The sequence below is a fragment of the Megascapheus bottae genome, chromosome 7 (genome assembly GCF_031878675.1).
Source record: "Megascapheus bottae isolate mThoBot1 chromosome 7, mThoBot2.hap1, whole genome shotgun sequence".
NCBI lineage: Eukaryota > Metazoa > Chordata > Mammalia > Rodentia > Geomyidae > Megascapheus > Megascapheus bottae.
Window position 1 is genome coordinate 64,910,424 of NC_143515.1, and position 27,717 is coordinate 64,938,140.

General features: G+C 40.0%; 1 protein-coding gene and 2 non-coding genes across 3 annotated transcripts in view; all 3 read right to left on the reverse strand.

The window, feature by feature from the left end:
• Positions 1-3,215: 3,215 nt before the first annotated feature.
• The window catches only part of Wdr43 (WD repeat domain 43), a 52,510-nt gene continuing 28,008 nt past the window's right edge, over positions 3,216-27,717 (reverse strand). Inside the window, exons 10-18 of the mRNA XM_090337230.1 lie at positions 27,438-27,572; positions 24,429-24,560; positions 20,068-20,154; positions 18,579-18,610; positions 16,958-17,021; positions 14,550-14,663; positions 13,209-13,278; positions 4,921-4,970; positions 3,216-4,819 (exon numbers count right to left, since the gene is read on the reverse strand). Of these exons, the coding sequence (XP_090193356.1) occupies positions 4,640-4,819; positions 4,921-4,970; positions 13,209-13,278; positions 14,550-14,663; positions 16,958-17,021; positions 18,579-18,610; positions 20,068-20,154; positions 24,429-24,560; positions 27,438-27,572 (864 nt within the window). The 3' untranslated portion in view covers positions 3,216-4,639. The remainder of the gene's footprint in view (positions 4,820-4,920; positions 4,971-13,208; positions 13,279-14,549; positions 14,664-16,957; positions 17,022-18,578; positions 18,611-20,067; positions 20,155-24,428; positions 24,561-27,437; positions 27,573-27,717) is intronic.
• On the reverse strand, positions 10,425-10,502 carry LOC150060932 (small nucleolar RNA SNORD53/SNORD92). Its single transcript, XR_016536308.1, has one exon. It is a non-coding gene; the product is annotated as a small nucleolar RNA SNORD53/SNORD92 (small nucleolar RNA).
• Positions 27,107-27,185, reverse strand: LOC150060933 (small nucleolar RNA SNORD53/SNORD92). Its single transcript, XR_016536310.1, has one exon. It is a non-coding gene; the product is annotated as a small nucleolar RNA SNORD53/SNORD92 (small nucleolar RNA).

The following is a 27,717-nucleotide window of genomic DNA, read 5'->3' on the forward strand; positions in this document are numbered from 1 at the left end:
ATCACACACCCCCTCCACACACACACACTGGAACTTTACTCATCCGATGGATGAGTAAAATGGACATAGAAAAAAATCATGTCAAACTAACTCAGGCTCAGAGACAAAGGACACGTTTTTTATGTGAAAGATACATTTGAATTATAAATCTATAGAAACATATACTGAATCATATGCATATCACAAAACAAACTGACTATATACACATTCAAGAGGATTCTAATGACAAAATTCCTCTGAACTTACTGTTAAGTAAAATGAGTATCAGAAAGCTGAAATGTGTTTTCCCACAGGGGAAGAGGAGGTTAAGGGGAGCACTAGGTGAGTGGGGAAATACATCATAATATTCAACGTGCATGATAATAGACCCAGATAATGAGGAAGAATGATAGAGGTGACATTGATCAAGACATACTGTGCTCATAAACCGAGGCTGAAGAAAAGATCCCTTGTACAACAAACCTGCAGCTGGGTGGGTGCCAGTAGCTCATGCCTACAATCCTAGCTCCACAGGAGACTGAAATCTGAGGACTGCAATTCGAAGCCAACTGGGACAAGAAAAGGCCTGTAAGACACCTATCTCCAATTAACCATCAAAAAGCCAGACGTAGCTTTGACTCAAGTGGTAGAATGTTAGCTTTGATCATAAAAATTCAGGGACAAAGCTCAGGTGCGCGCGCATACACACACACACACACACACACACACACACGGCATGCATAAGGAATGAATCTCAAGAATAGGAATGATAGGCAATCCTAAACCACACACACTGAACCTCAAATGGCTGAACTGAGACTCAGGATAAAATGGAAATAAATACACTCTGGTTTTAAAGTGTGAAACTTTCCTGTAAAGAGATTCGGGCATGTTTCTTAACTAATAGACAAGTCCTCATGTCACTTTACACAGTAATACTCCACCAAGAAGTCACCTATACAGTTTAAGGAAAATATAAAGTGTGTCTCCCAACGTTCACTGTAGCATTATATAAAGACACTTAAAATATAACATGTAAAATACTAAGAACTTCAAAATTTAACATTGTGCGGATGATAAAAAAAAACACCTTATTCCAACTTGTGTGTATATACACACACAAATGAGATTAAAAGGTGACAAAATATAAAATGATTATGTCATGATTTTTTAAAATCTTAGGGGGGGGGGTGGTCAGTCATGAGGCTTGAACTCTGTGCCTAGGCCCTGTCCCTGAGCTCTTCAGCTCAAGGCTACCATCCTATCCCTTGAGCCACAGCACCACTTCTGGTTTTCTAATGGTCGTTTGGAGTCTCTCGGTCTTTAGAGCCCAGGACACTTTTTTTTTTTAAATCTGGGTATTTTCTAGAATGTTTTCAAGTGTCCTAAGTTTCACGGACAAAAGATTGTAAAAATTCATTAAAGGAAAAAGATCTTAAGTTCACCTTTAGAGCTGACTGTGTTTATTTAACATGACAGAGACAACGCCAAATTTCCCTTAGAACACAGGCCCCGCCCTCACTTCCCATATTGGAAAACTAATTCATCTGAAAATATCATTAGAAGCTGCACTTGCATGTACAAAGGATTTCCACAGTTAAAATGGTCAGCATCCTTAAGCCACATGTCACTGCAGCTACCACCTATCACACACAAGGAAATCAAGTGGACTGATCATTGCTATGCTGCAGTACGGGCAAGTACTCCAGCCTCAGGCCCTGAATCTAACCGTCTCCTGCTGTACAACCCACCGAGCCACCTATTAAAAACTGTCAGTTGCAGGGCCGGGAGTTTGGCCTAGTGGTTAAAGTGCTTGCCTTGCATGCACGAAGACCCGGGTTTGATTCCTTGGTACCACATACATAGAAAAAAGCTGGAAGTGGTGCTGAGGCTCAAGTGGTAGAGCTCCAGTCTTGAGAAAGTCCAAGGACAGTCCTCAGGCCCTGAGCCAAGCCCAGGACTGGCATAAAAATAAAAATATTAAAAATTAATAAAGCATTTAAAAAATTGTCAGTTGCAGTAGAAGGGTGCATAGTGACACAAAATACCTAAAACTACATAAAATATAACTACATTTATCTCAATAAAAAGCTAGGGATTTCAACAGATTGAGAACAATTAACAAGACCCAACATGTGCCCAAATCCACTGTTGGTTCCTGAAGTGCCATTTTTTCCATTATGGTACCTGTGGCTACAAGCAAATTTATCTGATTTGTTAAGATTGTATCCATCCTAGAAGATCCACCTGCCCAAGTCAACTTCTTCAGTGTGAGAAGGCCCTAGCGCAGCCCATACTGAAGCAGAGGTCAGACTACAGCTGTCCTGCACACAGCCTTCCTCAAACTACGAAGCACACCACAATGGGGTGTGCAAACCTCTCACTACATGAATCACCAGCTCTCTCAGTGCTCCCCAAAGTGCCGACCTAGGAGCCACACTCAGAGAACATTTGCCCTAACCAAAGTCAAGACGAGCATTTTTTATTTTGCCAAGCAAACAGCATTTGTTAATATAATTATGCTCCCCAGTAATTAGTATAACTTTTCACATGAGGGTCCCCAGTGTTTTGCTCTCAAGGTAGAATTTCTGACCTTCAGACTCCCTTCTTCATTTTATTTTTCTAAAGTCCCAAGTCATTGAATCCTTGATTTCTACTTCCACCAAAACACATCCATATAGCAAATATGCTCATCTTTACTCAGGAAATTTACATCTTCACCTCAAGCACAACCATGTTTCAGATCTTTGCAAAAACATTGAGACAGAATCTACTTGTAAATAGACAACAAAGCTTAATTTACACTTTCTTTAAATTAACATATACATGAAGACAGCCTTGATAAAGACAAATAAAGGGAATGACCGTTTACTTGTTCATGGTTAAAACGTTTTCAAAAATCACAAAAGTCCTGTTAAGTTAAAAAAATAAATACATAGAACTTGTGTGGTTATTAGTAGAACTAGAAAAATACCCGTGACTAGCAAATCGCCAGTCATCCCTCCTGAGTGGACCAAGGTTAGGGGATGTGACTCAGCCTCCTGTGATGGAAAATCACACCCCAACCTAGCCGGACTGCCTCACAAAAACCAGGTACAACTGACAAGATTAGGACAAAGTGCCTGGTTCATCTACCTATGAATGTTACAGAAGTAAATCCACTTCTTAAAAGGCTTTGTGTCCCATAGCCCAAATATATGGTTGTACTGCTCTACAGACACCACAAGACAAGCACGGGATAGAGATGTGTATTTATTCACTTTACAAAGAGAATGGTATTAAATTTGCCATAACAGTTCCATACAGACAAACACAACTGTACATTGCACCCGCAGCCAGCTCACGCAGCTCACACATCTCCCCCACCCCCACCCCCCGGCACGCTCTGTGGCTCAGCTCGAGGAAGCGAGCACAGAAGTCTGCTCCACCACTGATGTTACAAAGTCCCTTGGTGATAATAGTTTGGTTTTACATATTCACAGGTGGAAAAAAATAATCCATCTGCCCAGCCCTTCCTTAGAGTTGAGCTTCCATCTGTATGTTCCCTAGCGAGCAGTATGTAAATACTAGCTCATTCTTTAAAAACAAAGAAAATGATCATTTGAAAAAGCTTTCATAGCGCACCAAAATACTTATTTATACATACATAAAAAGTCTTGAGTAAGATTTATTATCTTAAACAGATACCCTAACACTGCCAAGAGAGGGTAATGAAAATGAAAAACATTAAGTTACTGAATTATAAAAATATTTTCTTTGGAAAAAATTCCAACAAGGTTATCATTAATATCTAAAACCAAAGAGAAAAATAAACAATTGTTCTTTGATCCATTAGTAATTTAAATAAAAATGAACCTCTTCAAAAGCAGCTGTGACAGTTTTTTTTTTTAAAGTTGCAGGTAATGAGCACTTTAAATCTATACACTAATGATTCTTACAGGCAAGTTGCAAATAAGAAAATCCCTTAATATGGCAAAATCTTTAGTTCATTCATTACCATAATTTTTTTTGATTTTGTTTAAAAAAATATCTCACATGAAAGTTAAAAAATAAGTGGTTATTTTGGGGAAGCACTCCGGATACTCAATCTGACTGACCCAGGTCAGATTACCAGTTACTAGATAGGCTAGGGACACTGGTGGATTTTTTCATCATAATCGTTTTTGCTCCAGTTTTTAGTCATCCTTCATTATTTATGAAAATGTTATAAACTAAATGTGCCAAATTGAAAAGCTCACTAGTGTTGCTTCACACCTGGACTTGATGAACGACACCAACCTGAGATGAGTGCCGACTCCTCCACACATGTCCAGTCTGGGAACCCCACAGGATATCTGTCTCCATTCAAGTCAATTCCTCACAGAACCAACCATACTAGGGTAGTAGTAATTAGGAATATAAAAATAGACCATATATCAGACAATCATGTCAGTACATTGCAGAAAATGTGTCTATTTACTGTGTAAAGTTTATTAACATCGACCGAAACACTCTTATTTACACAGTTATAATGCGGGGCGCTCAGGACAGCAAGGTGACACCTCTGTAAAGGTGGATTCGTGCGTGGTCTTTGGCCTCCTGGCACAGGCAGCCCTCCCCAGGAGGGTTGGCAGCGCGAGCAAGGTTGAGCTCGTTCACAGCTTCACGGCCTCGGCTAGCTTTACTCCTCTTCACTTTCATTCTCTGGATCTAAGTCAGACTCTCCATTGAATTCTTTTTCACTTGCCATCTCTTTGTCCTCACCATTTTCATCTTTTTCTTGAACATCCTCCTCCTCTTCCTCCTCATGCTCCTCATCTTTCCCACTTTCTTTCTCCTCCTCTTCTTCATCCCAATCATCCTGGTAGAAATATCAAAGAAGGAAAACATTGTGAAGGACTCATTTGTGCAGCCTATGAGGATATGAAGACATACTTATACGCAAGGAAACAAACCACTCACATCAGAATCCTTATCTGCAATTTCATCATCGGACTCCTCTTCAGAAGATTCTGTAAGGGGAGGGAAAATCAGTCTTAATTTTGTGAACAAAGCAGAGACCATATTCCTGAAAACAAGGTAGCAGCAGATTATTGAGTTCATTTCCAGAAATAGTATTTATACTAAGTTAACTGTCCATACAAGATGACACGTGAGTTAGTAAAGACAGCTTACACTTGAAGCTCAGATACTCAAGAAGCAGAGATCAAGAGAACTGCAGCTTGGCATCACCCTACACAAAAGCAAACTGGCAAGAAATAAATCAAGAAATAAATGAGATGGGCACAGTGGCGCCTGTAATCCTAGCTACTCAGGAGGCTAAGATCTGAAGATCGTGGTTCAAAGACAGCCTGGCACTGAAGTCCGTGAGACTCTTATTTGCAATTAACCACCAGAAAACCAGAAGATGCACTGTGAGTTAAGGTGAGGGTTAGGGTAGGGTGATAGCCTTGAGCTGAAGAGCTCAGGGATAATTCTCAGGCCAAGAGTTCAAGTCCCACGACTGACAAAAATGGAAAGAAAAGAATGAACAAACAGCAAAAAACACTGTAATCTCAGCTATACAGAAGACACATGCAGGAATATTGCACTTTTAGTCTGCCTCTGGCAAAAGTACAAGACCCTAATCTTAAAAAAACAACTAAAACAAAAGGGCAAAGACATAGCCTAAGTAGTATAGTGCTTGCCCAGTAAGCAGAATGCATAGTCGCAGTAGCACAAAAAAAGACTAACATTCAGTTAATATTGTCTGGGGTTTTTGTTTTGACCAGTCTGGGGCTTGAACTCAGAGCCTGAGCACTGTCCTTGGGCTTTCTAAAGGCTAGTGGCCTGCCACTTGAGCCACAGCATCACTTCTGACTTTTTCTATGTATGCAGTTCTGAGGAATCAATCCCAGGGGTTCATACATGCTGAGAAAGTACTAGGCCAAACTCATGGACCGCTTGGGTGTTTTCGAGACCTCACCTAACTCAATCTGGCCTCAAACTCACAATTCTTGGAGCTTCAACTACTCTAATACTGGGATTATACTATGCCAGATTATATGAAAATAAAAAATCATTTTCTTCAAGCTTATTATCCTCAAGCAGTTGCACATAGTAGATGCCATTTAACAAAGCAGTTTAGGAATACAATGCAACTTAGTGTCACCCTGTCATCGTTCTTAGCACCCTTTGATCCACCCATACCCTTACTTAATTTTGTGGTATATACAACAAACTCTTGACTGCATCCCCCATCCCTCTTTCCCCTTTCTATGTCTACTTCTCCCACCATGGTGCATCCCTGCAGGTTCTGATCTATAAGCTCTAACATGTTATACTCTTCGAGCTCTCCATCAGGAGTCTATTATACTTCAGCTAATTCACTTTTTTTTTTTTTTTTGGCCAGTCCTGGGCTTGAGCTCAGGGCCTGAGCACTATCCTTGGGCTTTCTCAAGGCTAGAGCTCTACCACTTGAGCCTCAGCACCACTTCCGGCTTTTTTCTATGCATGTGGTACGGAGGAATCGAACCTGGGTTTTCATGCATGCTAGGCAAGCACTTTAACCACTAGACCAAATTCTCGGCCCCCTAATTCACTTTTAACCAGATGCATACTACACATTCTAACCACAAATGAGGGAAACCATACAATGTTTTCTGAATCTGGGTTATGTCCACAAGTCTTCCCATTTCCTTACTTACGGTACAATATCATTCTTTCTGTTGGATAAAATTCTACTGTGTATATATACACAAATTTTCTGGACCCATTTGCCCATTGAGGAGCATATGATCTGATTCCATACTGTAGCTACCATGAATAAGGCTATGGTGAACATGGTGTGCTTATTGGCTATACAGTAACCTTGCCTGCTTTCTATTGGATAAATACATAGGACTGGAATTGCTGAGTAAGCAAAATTTTAAGGCATCTCCATATTGCTTGCCAGAGTGGGTTAACAAACCACCAACAGAGTATTGGAGTTCTCCCTTTGAGCTGAACCCAAGCTAGGAAAAAAACAAACAAAATGTTCATCATCTATGGTCATAAAGGAAATGCAAATAAAAAGAACCCTAAGATACCACCTTACCCCAACAAGAATGGCCAAGATTTTGAACTCAGACAATGACAGTTGCTGGCGGGGTGGTAGAGAAAAAGGAACCCTACTACACTGCTGGTAAGAATGTAGACTAGTTCAGCCACTCTGGAAAGCAGTGTGGAGGTTCCTTAAAGAACTGAAAACAGACCTTCCCTATGATCCCGCCATACCACTTCTGGGCATCTATCCTGAACAGCATGACCCAGGATATTACAAGGACACCTGCTCAGCTATGTTCATATCTGCACTGTTCACAATAGCCAGGCGATGGAAACAATCCAGATGCCCTACTGCAGATGAATGGATACAGAAAATGTGGTATATATACACAATGGAATTCTACATAGCCAACAAACAAGATAAAATAATGGCATTCGCAGGGAAGTGGATGAATCTAGAGTGAATCATGTTGAATGAGACAAGTCAAGACATAAGGAACAAAAGGTGCATGGTATCCCTAACATGTGGCTATTAAATCCAAAGAGTACAAGAGTGAGGACTCAATAACTGCATACCCAAAGCTATGGACATGGTAATGGAAATACAAACATAACTATATAGACATAAAAACCTATGACTCTATAGACATGTTTTATTTCATAAATTAATATGTTTCTATGACATACAAACCCTTAGCCTAATTTTGATTAAGTTCTAAATACAAATACTAAGTCCCAGTGATTGTAATTAGAGATTCCCTCCTTGAACACTTGTTTGTTAAACTTGTCATTTAAAATATGATGTAAACATAAGCCATATAATTAATGATTGTTGTTCTTAAGGTACTATGTTATCTCTCATCACTTTTGCTGTCCCTTGGTTATCTCCTATTGTTACAGTATCTCACTTTGTTACCTGATATATTGTATATATTTGTATTTGGTTATTTGAAATTAGATAGGGAAGGGGGGAAAACAAGATGAGGGGTGGGGGTGGGGGGAATGGGGACCAAGACATGTGAAAGGGTATCAATGTATGGGAATTAATGCACCATCTAACTGGCAAATATCATGTAACCCTTCTATTAATTACAATAAAAAATATATGGGAAAAAAAACCCCAGAAGTATAGATGTGGTTCAAGTGGTAGAGTGCTAACCTTGAACAAAAAAGCTAAGGAACAAAATACCCAAACCAGAGTTAACTCTCTCCCTCCCTCTCTCCCCACACCATCCCCCCCACACCTCACATATACATAATTAAGAAAGAGTCCAAACCCCTATAAAGTCTCACCATAAAATACTAAGTCATTACCAGACCATCCAACAGTCCTGCCGTGGGCAAGACTTTATAGAAAAATGCCAGCTTATAAACTACAGAAGAAATGGGAGCATTACTCGTTACATCAGTGTTAGCTAGTAACACTGATGAGTAACAAGGATAGATTATAATTTAAGCACTAAGGAAACTGAAGAAAAGGCTGTCACCCATCCTAAAGTAACAAAAAACCAAATCTAACAAAGTCAATACTGAGATACCCTATGAACACACCTGTACCGATGCACTTCACAAAATGTTTGAACCAAGCCTTAGAGTCACATCTAGTTTAAACAAAGTCCTAGGGCCAGAGCATGGTCAAGTGGTAGGATGCAAGGCTAGCATGCACAAAGCAGTGGGTTAGATTCCCCAGAATCATATACACAGAAAAAGCCGGAAGTGGTATTCTGGCTCAAGTGGCAGAGTGTTAGCCTTCAGCAAAAAGTGTCCAAGGACAGTGCCTAGGCCCTGAGTTCAAGCTCCAGGACTGGCCAAAAAAAAGTACTAGTGTGGCCAAGAATTTGGTCTAGAGGTAGAGTACTCGCCTAGCATGCACGAAGACCTGGTTCAATTCCTTGGTACCACATACATAGAAATAAAGCCAGAAGTGGCACAGTGGCATAATTAGAGCTCTAGCCTTGAAAAGCCCCAAGGTCAATGCTCAGGCCCTGAGTTTAAGCCCCAGAACAGCTCCCCCCCCCCCCCGCCCCGAAAAGTCCTAGAAGATCTTTGAAAGAAACTTTAGAGATAACCAATCTCACTCAAACCCCATGGACTAATCTGCTTTAAAAAAAAAAAACAAAGTAACCAAGCTGGGTGCTGTGGTTCATGCCTATAAACTGAGATCAGAGGATCAAGGTTCAAAGCCTGCACAGGCAGATTTTATCTCAGATTAACCTCTAGAAAAGTGGGGTTTGCCCAGGGATAGGGTAGCAGCCTTGAGCTGAAGAGCTCAGGGACAATGCTAAGACCGAGATCAAGTCCCATGATCCACAAAAACAACAACAAAAAAGTAAGTAGCACAAGACATGTTAAGATATGAGAAAAACAGCAAATGGCAAGCAAGAGACTGAGCACACTAATTTGTTAGCTTTTCACATACACATTGTTGTACAATGTTTAATGCCCAGTACAAGGGATGTACATATTCATGAAAAGTTTTATTAGCTTCAGATCTTAGAGCATTTGGGATTTTTTTTTTCCAAATTAAAGAGTGCCCAACGAGGAAATACATGTAAACTCATAAAACTCAGAAGAATTCAAACATAAACCACTCAGGCTCAAGCATCTCTGTGTGTGGTACTCAGCCAGGCTGTTGATGTGCATCAACTCACACAGAAACAATTATTCATTATTGTACAGAAGACATACTGCATGCTGCATACTGGGACACATTCAACTCTCACTTCTGCGTGCTGTATAAGGGAATAAGCCTAAACCACCTTCAACACTGCTTTGCACTAACAAGGAAAGAAGCAGCTCCTCACAAGACTTTATCTTATAAATTTTAAGACTATAGATTTACACATTTTTCCTCACACATATTTTATTCTTTTAAAAATTCAAGGCCTTCAAAAGTTTTTATTTATATAAGATAAGTTTATAACTCATTAAAAATAAAATCCGGGGTCAGCAGTGTGGTCTAGTGGTACAGTGCTTGTCTAGCATGCACGGCGCCCTGGGTTCAATTCCTCAGTACCACACACACAGAAAAGGCCAGAAGTGGTGCTGTGGCTCAGGTGGCAGAGCACTAGCCTTGAGCAAAAAGTGCTCAAGGACAGCACACCGAGGCCCCGAGTTCTAGCCCCAGACAGGTAATACATACATACATACATACCCACCCACCCATCAGGCAACTATGACTCAAGCCTGTAATCCTAGCTATCAGGAGGCTGAGATTTGAGGATGGTGGTCCATGTTACTCATTTCTTTTATCTCCAATTAACCACCAAAAAATTGGAAACGGCACTCTGGCTCAAGGGGATAGAGGGCTAGCCTTGAACTAAAGAACTCAGGTACAGTGAGTGCCCAGGCCCAGAGTTCAAGCCCCATGACAGAAATTTTTTAAAAAAAATAAAAAAGTAAATTCACACATTATGACCCCACCAGAATTCAATCTGCCAGAATTGCTCAGACAGCCAAGAGAAAGGTGTCATCTCTGAAACTCAGCCAGAAGCGAAACCAAGTAGATGTCATCATAGCAAGTCATGGCCTTCCCTTTCTCATTAAACCCCAGACAGTAGGTCAGTTAGAAGGTAATTAAATAAAATAAAATCCAAGCCCAGAGATGGTAGCTCATACTATGATGCTACCTTCTGCAAAGGCTGAGATCTGAGGATGTGGGTTAGAAGACAGCACAGGTAGGAAAATCTATAATGATTCTTACCTCCAATAAATTACTAAAAAAAGTGGTACTGTGACACAAGTGGCACTGTGTTAATCTTGAGCCAAAAGAAGCTAGGGACAGCACCCAGGCCCTGAGTTTAAGCCCCATGACCAGGGATTGATCAATAAGTTAATAAATAAACAAACAAACAAATAAATCCAGCCATGGTATTCTGGAGGCTGAGACCTAAGGATGACAATTCAGAACAAGTTCAGGCATAAAGTCCAAGGCACTCTTTATCACTAGTTAAGCGAAAAGGGCTGGAAGATGTGACTCGCAGGTAGTAGAGTCAGAACAGTTCAAGGGATACAGAGGGAGGACGATAGAACCAAGCTGAGGGCACAAAGTCCTCAAGTTCTAGCCCTGGTACCATTTACAGATGACAATGCTAGCCTGTTACATAATAACATACTTCAATAAAAACATAGTTTGAGGGGCTGAGAGGCTGGCCTAGTGGTAGAGTGCTTGCCTAGCATGCATGAATACCTGGCTTTGATTTCTCGGTACTACATACATAGAAAAGAGCTTGAAGTGGTTCTGTGACTCAAGTGGTAGAGCTCTAGCCCTGAGAAAGCCCAACAGTGCTCAGGCGCTGAGTTCAAGCCAGAACTGGCAAAAAAAATAAAATAAAATAAAAAAAGCATAAAAAACAAACATTTTTGGGCAGCAGGTGTGGCTTAGTAAGTAGTACTTAGAAGCTTCAAGCCCTGGGCTGAAACCCCAAACCTTCGCTGAAGAAAAAAATTTAACTGAGATGAGTTTCACAGCTGCACATAGCTTTCTATACTGACTTCTATTTCCTTTTTAACCAATATTGTTTTGTAAACTGTATGAAAACTCTGCATCACAACTGACCAGATAGTATAAGACATCAAGGCTTCTGAAAAAAAACAGAACACCAAGTAGAAAAGGCCAGGTATCCCTATGGACAAAGCTCCAAGTATCCAGTGAATGAGAAGCCAGGTGTAGCACTTGCTCTCTAAAAAGAACAACTAGCGGGGTGCAGTGGCTCACGCCTGTAATCCTAGCTACTCAGGAGGCTGAGATGTGAGGACCAAGGTTCAAAGCCAGCCTGGGCACAAAAGGAGCCCAGTTCCCATTTCATAAATCCTTCCAAGTATCTATTTTCAACTGCTCATCCATCAAAGTATGCCTATGGTTTTAATCTGCATTTCCTATAATGACTATGGTTTTATATTATTTCTTCCTCACCAGAAAGTCTGCATTTCTATGGGGTTTTTTATTAATGAAAATTTCCTTTAATGGATTAATAAAATTCTATTAAATTATTTTTTAAGGGAGAGGGGAAGTCCTGGGGCACGAACTCAGGGCCTGAGCACTGTCCTTGGGCTTTCTCAAGGCTAGAGCTCTACCACTTGAGCCTCAGCACCACTTCCATCTTTTTTTCTATGTATGTAGTTCTAAGTAATCGAACCCAGGTCTTCGTCCATGCTAGGCAAGCACTCTACCACTAGGCCAAACTCCAGGCCCATGTTATTTTACTGAAAAATTTGTCATAGCCTGAAATGTTAATTTTAACAACACATTAATTGCACAAATTAATGTGAAATGGTCTTTTCTTGCTTGTGCCTGACTCATGTTAAATCTTAAGTAAGGTTACTTTTGACATTAAAAAATGCTTTGTGCATAAAATATTAAATTTGGGGGTCTTAAATCAGTAGTCTACCAAGTGAAACTTTTAACTCTCTACCACAAAATCTGATTTGTTCCTTCAAACTTTGACAAAATCATCTCTTTAAAAAAAAAAAAATCTTTGGGCCAGGTGCTAGTGGCTCATGCCTATAATCGTAGCTACTCAGGAGGCTGAGATCTAAGAATCATGGTTAAAAGAAGTCAGCCTGGGCATGAATAGTCCATGAGAATCTCATGTCCAACTAACCACCAGAAAACCAGAAATAGTGCTGTGGGTCAAGAGGTAGAGTGATTTAAGAAAAAAAAAAAAAAAAAAGAAAAGAAAAGAAAAGAAAAGGAAAAAAAAGGAAAACCTCTGGATCGGGTGATCTATTAAGCTAACTTTACACTTAATGGCTTTAAGTAAGTATTGGCCTTTAGTTTCTTAATAGATTAACCGTATATACCACCTAGTGCTTTTTTTTCAATTACTGGGGGAAATTATTCTAACACTTGAGTTATAGCTTCAAACTTTCCTGTTAAAATTTTAAAATAAGGTCTTGAGTTTTTATTTGGATAACCTCAGGAAGGAATCCTCATACTTCTACCTCCCAAAGTGGATAGAATTACAGATATATAAAAGCTAGAGTCCCATCTGGCTCTTAAGTGTACTGACAAAGTTTGTTTGGAGTTCTATTCAATCTTTTCAGTACCTAAGCATGTTTTTCATTCATACCATACTTGCTTCTTTTCTTTAATTATCTTATAAGCTGCTGCCATAATTGAGGGTTCCAAAGCAAGATTTAGATGGATGCATTTTCAAACTAAAGAAAACAATTGACTGTGAGACACTAGCCACCCAGTTCTAGACCCTCCAACCCTCCACCTTTACCTTCTTCATACACCAATTTTGCCTTCTGTTCAGGAAAGGCCATTTTCTTCGTTCTCTCTGAGGCTGTAACCTGAAAGACAGTACAACTTTGAAGAGAGCATAAACATATATCAAGTATCATAACCACCACAGCTACTTCTGAAGACATCTACCTACTTGATCTCTCCACTGTAATGGATGGCTTGAATATAAGATGGACAAAGGCACAGGAAAAAAAAAAAAATCAGGGGCTGGGAGTTTTGCCTGGTGGTAAGAGTGCATGCTTAATATGCACAAAGGGCTGGGTTCAATTCCTTCATACCACATACATAGAAAAAGCCAGATATGGCTCAAGTGGTAGAGCTCTAGCATGAGAAAACCCAAAGACAGTGCTCAGGCCTTGAGAGTTCCAGAGCCAGGACCACACACACACGCACACACACACAAAAATTCAGGGCTGAGTACAGTAACTCAGACCTGTAATTCTAGCTAACTCTAGGGGTAGATGGAAAGAGGATTAAGAGGCCAGCCTAGTTGGGCACAATGGATCATGCCTGTAATCCTAGCTACTCAGGAGGCCTGGTGAGATCTGAGAATCGCAGTGCAAAGCCAGCCTGGGCACTAAAAGTCCTTGAGATTCTTATCTCCAATTAATCATCAAGAAACCAGAAGAGGCACTGTGGCTCAAGCTGTAGGCTGATAGCTGTGAGCTGAAGAGCTCAGGGACAACGCCCAGGCCCCAGAGTTCAAGTCCTACAACTGGAGAGAGAAGGGGAGAGATGGGGAGAGGGAGGGAGGGACAGCCCAGGTAAAAAGGGCCAGGAGTTTGGCCTAGCGGTAGAGTGCTTGCCTAGCATGCATGAAGACCTGGGTTCAATTCCTTGGTACCACATACACAGAAAAAAAATGCCAAAAATGTTGCTATGGCTCAAGTGGTAGAGCTCTAGCCATGAGAAAAAACCCAAGGACAATGCTCAGGCCCTGAGCCCAAGCCCAGGACTGGCAAAAAAAAAAAAAAAAAAAAAAAAAGACTGTGAACTCACTTCAGTAAGTTGGAAGTGGTTATACATATCTGTCGTTCCAATTGAAATTGGGAGGTTTATCAAGAATGATCAAAATGCAAGCCTGGCTGACCCCAGGGCAGGGTCCTCAAACTAAAGGAATGATTCCCTCTGAAAACTGAAAGCCACCTGACGTGATTAGTGTACATTTCTATATTTCTAAAATTCAAAACACCGGATTCTGACTTAGCAGGTTCTTGCTGATCAAGGTAGCTCTCAATGTTCAGAAAAATAACCTTTACTCCTCACTTCATTCCCATCGCTTCCAAACATTTTAGCACAAGACAACTGATTCACTTACTTGCGTGATGAGCAGAATAAGTTTGCCATGAAGGTGGGAGAGTTTCTGAAAAGTTTTGACTCTGCTTTCCATTAGCTGATAAAGTGTACCCAGCTGGTGTACAAGATCAGGCAACTAGAAAAAAAAAAAAAAGACCATTTCATATTAGCACTGTTAGGTCCGCCTGGAAGAAATAACTCCTTCCCTTTTGTTCTCTGTTCCTACACAGTGGAAATCCCCAGCACCCGTAATCCTGGCAACTGGCATGCCTGGGGTCAGTGAGATGCCCCCATTCTGAGGTATTTCCACATACCCTGAGATCACATCTGCTCTGCTGTGGCCACACCCCTCCCTCTATATAATCTCTAGCTTCCCACCGTAAGTTCCCTTGAGCAGCTGACGCCATCTTGGGCAGCTGGAAGTCAGCTCTTTTCCTCACACAATAAACCCTTTTATGAAATGCATGGAGTTTCCTTTCGGCAGACCTTACAAGCATCATATTCCATGGCAAGATGCTATCGTGTTTGCTGCCCTCCTTACAGATACTACTCAGATACTTCTGAGGCAGTAGCCACTTCTAGCACAACCACATACCATCATATACATTCACAGAGGACTGCAATGTCCTGGCAAGGAAAACAATTTACTAACTCCACTACATATTTCATGGAAGTGGGGCTTTTCTCTCTTCTTAACCTCTAATGACAATAGATTTTATCTAGCATTATCTTAAGACCTTGGCACTTTCAACTTCCCACAGCATTTTAAGTATCCTCTGCTAATGCATTCTATGAGCCACACTGAAGAAATTAAGGGCAATCCACCATCTGTCCCTGTATAGCTCTAAGAAAGATCATAGCTAGGCATTGGTGGTTCACGTCTGTAATCCCAGCTACTCAGAAGGCTAAGATCTGAGGACCTCAGTTCAAAGCCAGCCCAGTAACTACAGTCCATGAGATTCTTATCACCAATTAACCAACAGAAAACCAAAAGTGGCTCTGTGGCTCAGAGAGAGCTAGCCAGAGAGCTAGCCTTGAGCTTAAGAGCTCAGGGACAAAACCCAGGCTCAGTTACCCTACAACCGATGGGGGCGGGGTGGGGGTGAGACACAGAAACAGAAGGGGGGGAGAGGCAGAGACAGAACAATCCTATACTCTCCCTTTTAGTTAGCCTTTACTTTCTGTTTCTGACATCTAAACAAGAAATGGAATTTCATTTGAAAGTTAATACTTTTAGGCAGAGGTATACCACTCCTGAACATCGTGAAACAGGATATAATAAAGACACCTGCATATCCATTCTACTGCCACACTATTCACAATAGCCAAGATATGAGAACAGACTGGATAACTCACAACAGAGTGGACCCAAAAAATATAGTATCTATCCACAATGGAATCTCATACAGCCATTAGAAATAATAAAAATCATTTGCAGGGAAATAGATAAACTACAACAAATCATATTAAATGAGGTAAACCTAGTTCAGAGAGACAAACAGACCTATGTTCTCTTTAATGTGAAAGGTAGATCTAAAATGCACTGGGATATGACCAATTATATAGGATTCATGGTGTGAACGAAAGGGCATATTCTTAGGAGAGAATCACAAAGACACAATACTTAAGTACCTTTTCATGCTTATGTAAAAAATAAAATAGTGAAATAAACTCTAAGACATAGGAAACAAAGAGACCTGTTTTGTATTGTTTTTTACTTTTTGAATTGTGTCTTTACTTTCTACTTGCTATGTTCAAATGTACATATTCAAAAGTGTTGGGAGGAGGGTACAGAACTAGAGGAGGAGAAAAAGTGCAGCAGTAGGGGCCCGGAGTTTGGCCTAATGGTAGAGTGCTTGTCTAGCATGCACGAAGACCCGGGTTCGGTTCCTCGGTACCACATATATAGAAAAAAAGTCAAAAGTAGTGCTGAGGCTCAAGTGGTGAAGCTCTAGCCTTGAGAAAGTCCCAGGACAGTGCTCAGGCCCTGAGTTCAAGATCAGGACTGGCCAAAAAAAAAGAGTGCAGCTGTAGAACTCACTGGACCTTGAAAGTAAACGATACAACTCAGGTTGGAGGGACTGGAATAGTAAGGAATAGAAATCACTGTGGGTAAAGAAATGTACTCATCATGCAACTGATGTAATTGTAATCACCTCTATAAAAATAATAAAGGAAATTAATTTTTTAAAAGCTAAGGTATGCTGCTAAGACCTCTTTACATGATACATAGCTTTAAGCGTTACACAAGTTCTACTCTAATACTTTCACCTATCAGGAGTTATTTCCAGAAGAGATTCCACTAAAAAAAAACAACAACAACAAAAAAGGTGTTTGTCAATCATAGGGGAAACCAATATATAGTGAATGAAGGAGAAGAAATGAGTCATGTATCAAACATTATGACCTCTGGACTTCAGGAAAACGTACCGTAGATAGGTATGATGCATGAACCGTTAATACACATTTCAGCCATTGAACCATTAACACAGCACTGGAAAAGAAGAAATCCAAGTAAATTAATTGGATTACTTCAAAACTACATCTAACCAAGTATAACTCCGGATGGGCAAGTGAGATCTATAAAATGTGTTCTTTCAAGCTGATTACAATAAATTACTTCTGTACGTTTCTGTTTCTTTTTTTTCATTGAGTCTATGTACAAAATATTAATTTTGTGGGGCGTAGGGGGCATGGAGTAAACTAGAAAACAGTGCAAAAATCCCTGCTCAATTCAAGAATGAAAATTCTGTATGACTTCACAACTAATGCCAGTTGTTACCTTCCCCCCACCCCTTGTCCTGAGGGGCTTGAACTTAGAACCTGAGCACTGTCCTTTGGGCTTTCTCAAGGCTAGAGCTCTACCACCTGAGTCACACCATCACTGTCAGCTTTTTCTATATATGTGGTACCAAGGAACACAACCAAGGTCTTTGTGCATGCTAGGCAAGCACTCTACCACTAGGCCAAACTCCCTGCCCCAATACAGTAATCTTTATCTCAACTGCGCAAAAAAGATTTCCCATCTTATGTTCATATTTAATGCCAACTATAAAGAGATTACAGAGGTCGGGCACAGTGGCTCACGCCTATAATCCTAGCTACTCTGGAGATGGAGATCTGAGGATCATAGTTCAAAACCAGACCAGGCACAAAAGAACGGAGACTCTTATCTCCAGTTAATTACTAGAAAGTCAGGCTATAGTTCAAGGGATAGGACAGTAGCCTTAAGGTGAAGAGCTCAGGTCCAGAGTTCAAGCCCCAAGACCCATAAAAAAGAGGCCTCTCCACCCGCACAGGACATAGAGACTAGTGAGCAGAATCAGGTGATACCAAATCCTAACTGATTCTTTCCCATTGTGAGCCTAAGATATACATCAGAAAAGAAAAACTGTATGATACTCACAATACTGTATTAAAAACTTTTATCTTGGGCCACGAGTTTGGCCTAGTGATAAGAGTGCTTGCCTAGCATGCACAAAGACCCGGGGGTTCAATTCCTCGGTACCACATAAACAGAAAAGGCTGGAAGTGGTACTGTGGCTCAAGTGGTAGAGCACACTAGCCTTGAGATAGCCCAAGGACAGTGCCCAGGCACAGTTCAAAAGGGGGGGGGGGGGGAGGAGAACCCTTTTATCTCTCTAATACTAACTTCCTACTGAAGTTTAATCAAATTATAAAACAGATGGTTCAGTGTCAGAAGCTTATATACCAGCACTTGGGAAGTTCCAGGCTCTGTCTCAAAAACCAAAGTATTAGCCAAAAACCAGTGGCTCACACCTGTAATCAATCCTAGCTACTCAGGAGGCTAAAATCTGAGGATCGTGGATCAAGGCTAGCTCAAGCACAAAAGTCTGGCCAAAAAAAAAAAAAAAAAAAAATCTTAGCTGGGAGTCATAGCACAGACCTGCCAGAAATCTGTAACTCAGTATCAGGGAAGAGTGCTTGAGCCAGAAAGACAATGAGTCCAAGGCTATCTTGTATACAAAATAAGACCCTGTTTTTGGGGGGGGGGGGGGGGAGAGTAATCCAAGTCACCTAAATATCTTACCTATTAGGGTGTCCTTGCAACCTCTTGGTAAGCTAAAAGAGAGAAAAACACCATTAGAAGCAGCACTACCAAAACAGCTATCACCAGCAACTCCAGGAATGCAATGATTGCAGTACAAAGGCACTCCAAATACAATCTACTTGTATCGAACGTAAAATAATCTTTGAATTTTTTAAGTTTAGTTTCACGAAAAGGCTAAGATTTATATAACCTGATGCCCAGTACAGGGAAACTCATGGAGACAGAAATAGAACAGTAATTACCAGTAATTATCACTACTAATGGATAAGGGATTTCTGAAATAACAATTACACATCTAATGAACAACCTAAAAAGCACTAGATTATCTAATTACAAGAGGGTGATTTTATGCTCTTGTTTTTAAAAACACAAAAAAAATCAATTTTAGTAAGAACGCTGAGATTTTATTATAATATAGTTTAAGAGAAAAAAAAAGTCAGCCAAGCACGGCGGGTCATGCCTGTAACCCTACCTCCGTAGGAGGCTGAGATCTCAGGATTGCAGTTCAAGGCCAACCCAGGCACTAAAGTCTGTGATATTCTTATCCAATTAAGCACTAGAAAACAGGAAGTGGCCCTGTGGCTCAAGGGGTCAGGTGGGCACCCAGACCCAGAGTTAAAGCCTCACCACTAATGGTAAACTAGCCAGTTGCTGTTAATATTAAAACTATTCTCTCAATGTTAATAAATTCTTTAATAAAAAAAAAACTATTCTGCTCCAAATACTTCATAGTGAACAAATATATTCCAGGTAAAGTTCCTAATTACATAGTACTGTTACCTTTATAGGTCTAGTTTTTAGTATTTTGGACCCACTTAGTAGAATTTATTGTACTCTTGAAAGAAACAAGGAATATTATTTTCTGAGAGATAAACAAGGATTACAAAATACCCTGTATTTTACATGCATGCCAGGTAGTTTTATCTTCACTAATACTCAGAATGGCTCTGGATCCTGAGATCTGGACAAGTTGGAGCCATCCAACTCTAGATACTAACCTATGCCCCTAACAACCACTCTTCTAGCATTAGCTACCCACCCTTTTAATACTGTGAAATAAATCTAATTAGAGAAAGACAGGCTACCCATCTGACAAACCTTGAAAGGGACTCTTACAGGGACTAAACACGGAATAGATCATTACAAATCTATGTGCCCTCCCTCTCCAAAATTCCTTATTTCCTGCAGAAAGTTCACCTATAAAAAGAGAAAGCTAAATGCACAAAAATGTTTTCAATGTTGGCTTAGAGTACCTTACAGGACACAATATAAAAGCCAAGGAAAGAACCAGGGGACACTGTGAGGATTTGCTTTCCAGCTAAGCATTTTCTACCTTCTCGCCTGTCATTCACTGTAAATGACATCCATTTGCCCTACAAATTACAAGTCCATTTCCCTAGACCTGCATTTGCTCCTCTAATTCACATTATGTTGAGGACCTTAAGAAGAAAGGAAAGAACAGAATTACCTCTTGTAACAATGGAATAACAGCATGCAAGGGTATCCTTAACACAGTCTTCTTTATAAGGTTTAAATTCCTAGTTTGAAGTACTTTCTGTGAGAAAATAAAAGGAACAAGATAAGCACACACATCAATAAAGGATAATGCAGGAAGAGCTGTGTCTCTGAAACAAGGTAATAAACTACCCATTGAATTTGGTAAATCAAGATTGAAGAACTGAGGGGCTGGGAGTTTGGCCTAGTGGTTGAGTGCTTGCCTAGCATGCATGAAGACCCACATACATAGAAAAAAGCCAGAAGTGGTGCTGAGGCTCAAGTGGTAGAGTTCTAGCCTTGAGAAAGTCCAAGGACAGTGCTCAGGTCCTGAGCTCAAGGCCCGGACTGGCAAAAAAAAAAAAAAAAAGATTGAAGAACTGAATGTCATTTCTTGCAGATCCACATAAATAATCTTTTGGGCATCAAAATATTTCTTCTCAACTTACATATGAAACGCAAACCATCTCTACACAATTACTATAGTTAAGTACCATTTTAGACATGTTCTCTACCTTCCACTTTACTAAGCCAGAACTATACAGCACTACTCACAAATCAGTTTAAGTGATTAAAGTGACTGCCTAACTTGCACTGCCAAAAAAAAGTCAAACAGTAACATTACACTGATGAGTTTTTCTTTTTATGATACTGACACTGGGGAATGAACTCAGGGCCTTGTGCTCTAGTTTGGCTTTATCATGGAAAGCTTTATTACTTGAAAAAAGTATCTCTGAGCTGGACTTCAGTGGCTCACACCTATAATCCTAGCTTATCAACAAAAAAGAAAACCAAACACACAAAAATGTTTTCAACGTTGGTTTAGAGTACTTTACAATTCAAAAGAGGAAAGCCAAGCATTTTCCACCTTTTTACCTGCCATTCACCGTAGCTACTCAGGAGACTAAGATCTAAGGATAGCAGTCCAAAGCCAGCCTGCATAGGAAAATTTCATAAAACTCTTGTCTCAATTATCAAAAAATAGGCTGGTAATGGCGTTTTGACTCAAGTGGTGGAACTCTAGTCTCAAGCAAAAAAGTGCAGAGACAGTATCCAGGACCTGAGTTCAAGCCCCAGGACTGGAGGGAAAAAAAAACAGACAAGTCTTTGGAGACTAAGACGTTGCATAGAAAGCATGACATGACAAGAGACTGGTTTTCCTCCTTGTCTTAAAAATACTTTTAACAAAAACAAAAGGGCAAAAATTCAGGCTTCTCATCTATTTTTATCAATTCATAACATCCTTCAGAATTCCATCATATTTAATTTGCCTATAAAACTATGTATCAATCTACTCTAGACCAACAAGTAGAATTTTAAAACTACTACTTACACATTTATGAGGTTTCTTATGCAAAAAAAAAAAAAAAAACATTTAAACATGATAGCAAAGAAACGGAAGGATGAACTCTGTTAATTATTTTTAACCAAATCTGTTCTCAAGTAACCAAAATACAAGCTTTAAAGCTGCCTGTAAGCCAGGCTCCTGTGGCGGAGTGGCTCAATGGCCCCCACCTCTTTATCTCAGGAAGTTTACACCTAAGTATCAGAGTTCAAAGCAAGCCTGGAGAGGAAAGAAAGTTTGTGAGATTCTTTTCTCTACCAAAAAGCCAAAAATGGCACTGTGGCTGCAAGTGTTAGAACACAAAAGTCTGAGCACCCAGGAAAGTTCAAGCATCAGGAACAGCACCCCCACCCCAAAAGCTGGCAGTAATCTCAGCACTCAACACAGGAGAGGATGGCTCTGAGGCTACCTTGGGGCTTTAGGCTTGAGGCTTTAGAAAAGAGGAGGAAAGAGGGGAAGGCCACTGGAAGCAATGGCTCATTTCTGTAATCTACTCAGGATTCTGGCATATAGAAGACCTTGGTCCTAAGCCAGCCCAGGAAGAAAAATCTTCAAAATAACCAGCAAAAAACAAGAAGGGCTTACAAGATTGAGGACCACCCTAGCAATCACAAAGCCTTGGGAGTTCACATGCCCCAGGTAATAGAGGGGTAGATGACTTCTACAGTACTTGCCTACTGCCTTGGGTTTCGTAGTACAAAAACAAGCTAACAAATAGGAAAAACAAAATATAAACAAAACAACCTCACTTCCTTTATTTATCTCAATTCTTATAAAATTCCCATCATCTACAGAAACTTTCTCTACAATACTTTTTGAGATCCATCATGCTTTGTTTTTCATCCAAACCACCAAGCAATATCATCTTAAATGAGTAGCTATTCAATACAATCTCAAAATTATTTCTGACCACTGTTTACATTGAAAGCTTGGGGTAGGGGGAGAATGTAGATGGTGGTAGAGCACTGGTTAGCATGTACCACAGTAACTTATATTAGCCTTGGATTCACCATCTTCCTACCTCCACATTTGACTCACCAACATTAACTCAAGAACATTGGGCTTCTAATGAGAGAAGTCCAATGACTTTCTCCTCCCCCACCCCCCTACCCCGTTTAACTTTTTGTTTGGTTTTTAGTGTTTTAGGGGGCCGGAGCATAGCCTAGCGGTAAAGTGCTCGAATGGCATGCATGAAGTCCTGAGTTCGATTCCTCAGTACCACATACATAGAAAAAGCCAGAAGTGATGATGCTGTGGCTCATGTGGCAAAGTTCTAGCCTTGAGCAAAATGTGTCCAAGGACAGTGCCCGGGCCCTGAGTTCAAGTCCCAGAACTGGCAAACAACAACAAAATGTGTTTTAGGAGCTTACTTCTACAAGTTTAGTTTTCTGATCTTATATTTAAGTCCATGGCCTATTCTACAATGATTTCGAGGTAAGACTGAGAGCCAGCAATATTTCAAGTTATGTTTGATTATTAATTTTGGTCTCTTAATCAACATTATCTTTTAATAACATCCAAATATACTGACTATACCTTAAATGATATAAGGTAATCCTTTCAAAGGTAATTTTTTGTTGTTTTAGTTATTTCATGTCTTCAGTTTCCACAGAAATTTTAGGATCGGGGCTGGGGAAGTGGCTTAGCCGGAGAGTGCTTGCCTAGCATACACGAAGCCCTAGGTTCAACTCCCCAGAACCACATTAACAGAAATGGTCAGAAATGGCACTGTGGTTCAAGTGGTAAGAGTGCTAGCCCCAGGACATTGACAAAAGGAAAAAGAAAAAGGAAGGGGGGGGAGAGGGGGAGGGAGGGAGGGAGGGGAGAAACAATCTTAGGATCCTTTCGTCAACTGATAAATATAGCTGACACTGGCTATTTTGAGAATACAGAATAGGTTATTAGACACATTAGTCAGGAGAAATTTCCTCATTGTTACAATACTGAAAATTCTAACATTCTTGGGTATTTGGTATTTTAAGTAATTGGTGTTTTCTTGTATAGGAATGTAATAAATAGTGGTTGTTTTTCAGATGACTAGGGGTCAGGGAACATATTAATCCCTGGATGAAATATTTGAACATTTCTAAGATATAACTGTGGAGACATTTTTGCCTATCTTTCTTAATTTATTGCCACAATAAATTAAAGCCTAACTTCTTAAACACCTAAATTCACAAAATACTTTGAATGTAATTTATGGTTGAAAGATCTGTTGTTGGTTTCCTTTCTTTTGGCCAAATTACACAAACATTAGGTATTCCCCCTAAGATGAAATTAAAGCAAAACACTACATTTTCTTAAGATTCAAGTTACACCTTGACTTAATGTGGAACACCGCTGAGTCATTAATCTGAACATTGCTTAAACTCAATTGTTTCCATAAACAATTTTCTCAACTATGAAATTTAAGGACTACTTTGAGTAACTTCACACAAACAGTCACTAATTCACACAGAAATTACAAGTACTTCTTTTTATACAGTTTCTGGTACTTTTACGTCTAAATACTTTACAATGTAACCCCCAACCCTCCTGAATTCCCCCTCAAACCTCCTACCCATTGCCAAGGTTCCACCTCACCGGCCCCTCTCACGGCCAGGGGGAAATAAGTTTCTGGAATCCAGAGTAAAAACTCAGGAACGCATTTTCCTACAGAAAAAAATATAAATCGTGATCTAGAATGCTGAGTGTTATAGTTCAGCTACACTTTATGCAGGCTTTTGTAAGTTCAAGCCTAATAACCTAACAAAATTCAGGCCAGTATTTCTATGAGAAAATGCATTCCAGGTTCAAAAGATTTAACACAATCCCATGATAGGTTAGGTAGGGACTGTTTGTATAATGCTACCAGGTGATAAATATCTCTGACCAAGCTCAAAAACCCTAAGTTCAAAAACAACCACCATATAAAAAGATTATCACTCTGAGAATGTGCTTCTAAAAGAAAATAACCATCTTTTTAAGTGGAAAGTGGCCATAATACTTACATTTAGCATTTCGAAGTCATTGCTCTCTAAACCCTGTGTGAGAAGAACTGGAAAGCTATTTGTCTGCAGAAGGTCCTCCTTACTTTCTTTTGTATCTATATCCATTGCTCCCAGGCGTTCTTCAATGCTAACCTATAAAACAGAAATGACTTGTTAAGGTTTGGTCAAACCAGGCCTCAACGTAATAATCCCTAATATGCTCATCTCATCTCAGTCAATCCAATCTCACTACAATAATATGGAGACAATAGTGACATCTGTATACAGGATTCCAGATTCTAGCAAAAACACCAAGAAACCTATGATTAGAAAATATAAGTCATTCCCTGTGAAGGATTTAAGAGCCTGGAATCTTGTTAACTACAGCACAACAAAAGAACTATCAGATGTAACCACCCGTTGGCATTTAGCTCAGAACAGTAGAAGCAAATAAAGTATTACCAAAAGAGCAATTTTACTCCCAAACAACTGTAACATATTCTCCCTTGATGAGATACAAATTATGTTTATTAGGGAGAATACTGAAATGTCCTTAATAAGTTACAAATTTTTAAGTACAAATGCACTGCAATTTGAAACATAAAGACCCAACTCAATATAACGGATTCCTGACTAAAGATACCTTGAGATTGCAGACTGCAAGCTAGCACATACTAGCTATGTGCCAAAAAAGCACATACATGAGCTCTGGCAAACTCCCTACTTGGGTTAACCTACATTAAAACAGCAGGAGGAAATTAGAAATGAATTTAGGTCAAGCCAAAAACAAAAAAGTTTGCACTCCATTTTTAAGGTCAAGTATCACATTTATCAAGGAATATTTTTTTTATAAGAGGCAGGTCATCTCCAACCCTCCACAATAAACATTAACTCTTTAAAACTGTCCCTTCTCAGGCTGGGAGCTTGACCTAGTGGTAGAGTGCTTCCCAAGCACGCACAAACCCCCTGGGTTTGATTCCTCAGTACCACATACATGGAAAAAGCCAGAAGTGGTGCTGTGGCTCAAGTGGTAGAGCTCTAGCCTTGAGAATGCCTCAGGCTTAGAGTACAAGCCCCAGGAGTGCCAAGAAAAGTTTTCCTTTATTAGCAATGCACATCAAAACAACTCTGAGATTCTATTTCACCCCATTTAGATTGGCCAACATCAAGAAATAAAACAAATATTGTTGAGAATATGTGGTGAAAAGAATCTACACTGCACTGTTGATGGAAATGTAAACTAATACAACTCTAGAGGGCGAATTGGAGGTCCCTCAAAAAAAAACATAAATCTTCCCTTCAGTTCTACTTCCCAGTCATATCATTCCTGGGCATCTACCAAGAAGTTATGATCAGGATGTGGTAAATATGCCCATCTATGCTCACTGCTGCACTATTCCCAATAGGCAAGTTATAGAAACAGGAAGGTGCCCTACACCTTGAAAAACCAAGGCAAATATATATAATAAAATCCATTAGAAAGATTATGTCAATTGCAGACAAATAAATGGAAATAAATAACGTTAAGTGAAGTAAGCCAAACAAAGAGAGAAAATGGCACATGCTTTCTCGTATTAGGAAGCTAGATCTAAAGCATGACTGGACACTCTGGACTCAGATGTTCACAGACTGAGGAAGGCTACTCTTTCGGAAGGAACCAAAGCAGTAACTCCCCTCGGAAATCTGCAATACTATTTATGAAAAGTAATTTGAGAAAAGGGTAAACATGGCAAGATTTTGCTTTTTATTTTTTTTTAAATGGCAGAGGAGATTTATTTTTGCTTTGAGCTTTTTTTCCTTCTTCGGGAGAGGGGAGGTAGGAGGCTGCATAAAAGGAAGGGAGGAAGGATGAATACAATCGTGCTATTGAACATATACTACGTAGAAAATGAACTATATAACTTGGTCAGGAAAGAAAGGGAAGGGGAAAGCCAACAGGTGACAATGTCCAAAAATGAAACGTACTCATTACATGACTTATAAAATGGTAACTCCCTTGTACATGCGGCGTTAATAATAACAGAACTATGTTTCTTTTGTTTTTTGGTTTTTTTGTTTTGCTTTTTGCTGTCTGTCCTGGGGCTTTTTCCTCAAGGCTAGCATTCTACCACTTGAGCCACAGCACATCTTTTGGCTTTTCTATGTACATGGTACCAAGAAATCGAACCCAGGTCTTCATGCATGCAAGACAAGCACTCTACCACTAGACCAAACTCCCAGCCCCAGAACTGTGTTAATTTTCTTTTCTAGAATAAAACTGTGAAAAACCTAGATCACTTAGTCAAGTAAAGAATGTAAATAGGCATGGTGGTTTAAGCCTGTAATTCTAACTATTCAAGAGGCTGAGATCTGAGGATCAGGGTTCAAAGCCAAAGACAACCTGGGCACAAAAGGATCTGAGACTCTTAAATCCAATTAATCTCTAGAAAACAGAAGTGGGGCTTGGCTCAAGGGTAGGGTAGTAGCCTTGGGCTGAAGAGCTCAGGCTCCAAACCCAGAGTTCACACCCCATGACACACACACCCCAAAAAGGACAATCCAATTTTTAAATGGGCAAATTGCCTAACAGACATTTCTCCACAGAAGACATGAAAATGGCCAAATGCACATGGAAAAGACTACAGTATAGACACAATAAACATGGCAAAGGACAAGGTTCGAGGGCAGTTCAAGTCCAACTGCCATGTAAACAGCCAGGATTGCTCAGACAGCCAAGAGAAAATGAGGCATCACTGGAATTCAGCAACATGCGAAACCCATTGAAAATCATCACAGCAAGCCATGGCTTAATGTATTCAAATTTCTGCCATCCATTTAACTATAAATGGCTAAACTTTGTTATTAGAAATTTCTGTTATCTTTCCAAGCCTCACTAGGCCTTTGTTCAATCTAGATGAGCTTTCTGGGATGAAAATGATACAATAGCAGCAATCTCAGCAAACCTCTGCAAATCTAACTTTGGCTCTATCCAAAATATTTAAGCATTCTGAAGCCTCACACTTTAATGATTGGTCATAGTGGTTACATTACCTCTTTACCCTCTAACTTCCGCTTGCTGTCTGCTTCCTTTGCTTGCGGGGGAGGAGGAGGCTTGACAGGCGCATGATGTCCAGGGATTCCAGGAACCAGGACTTTCACTTCAGAATCTATCACTGGTGTTCTCACCTATCCAACACAAGATCAGGGGCATAGAAAAGAAAATGATGCTTTAGTTCTAGTGCTTTTAACAATGTGAAAATAAACAGGTTTCTAAAGGCTTTTTGTTGGGAAATACAAAGTAACTTATTTACCATAACAGGAACTCTCAAGA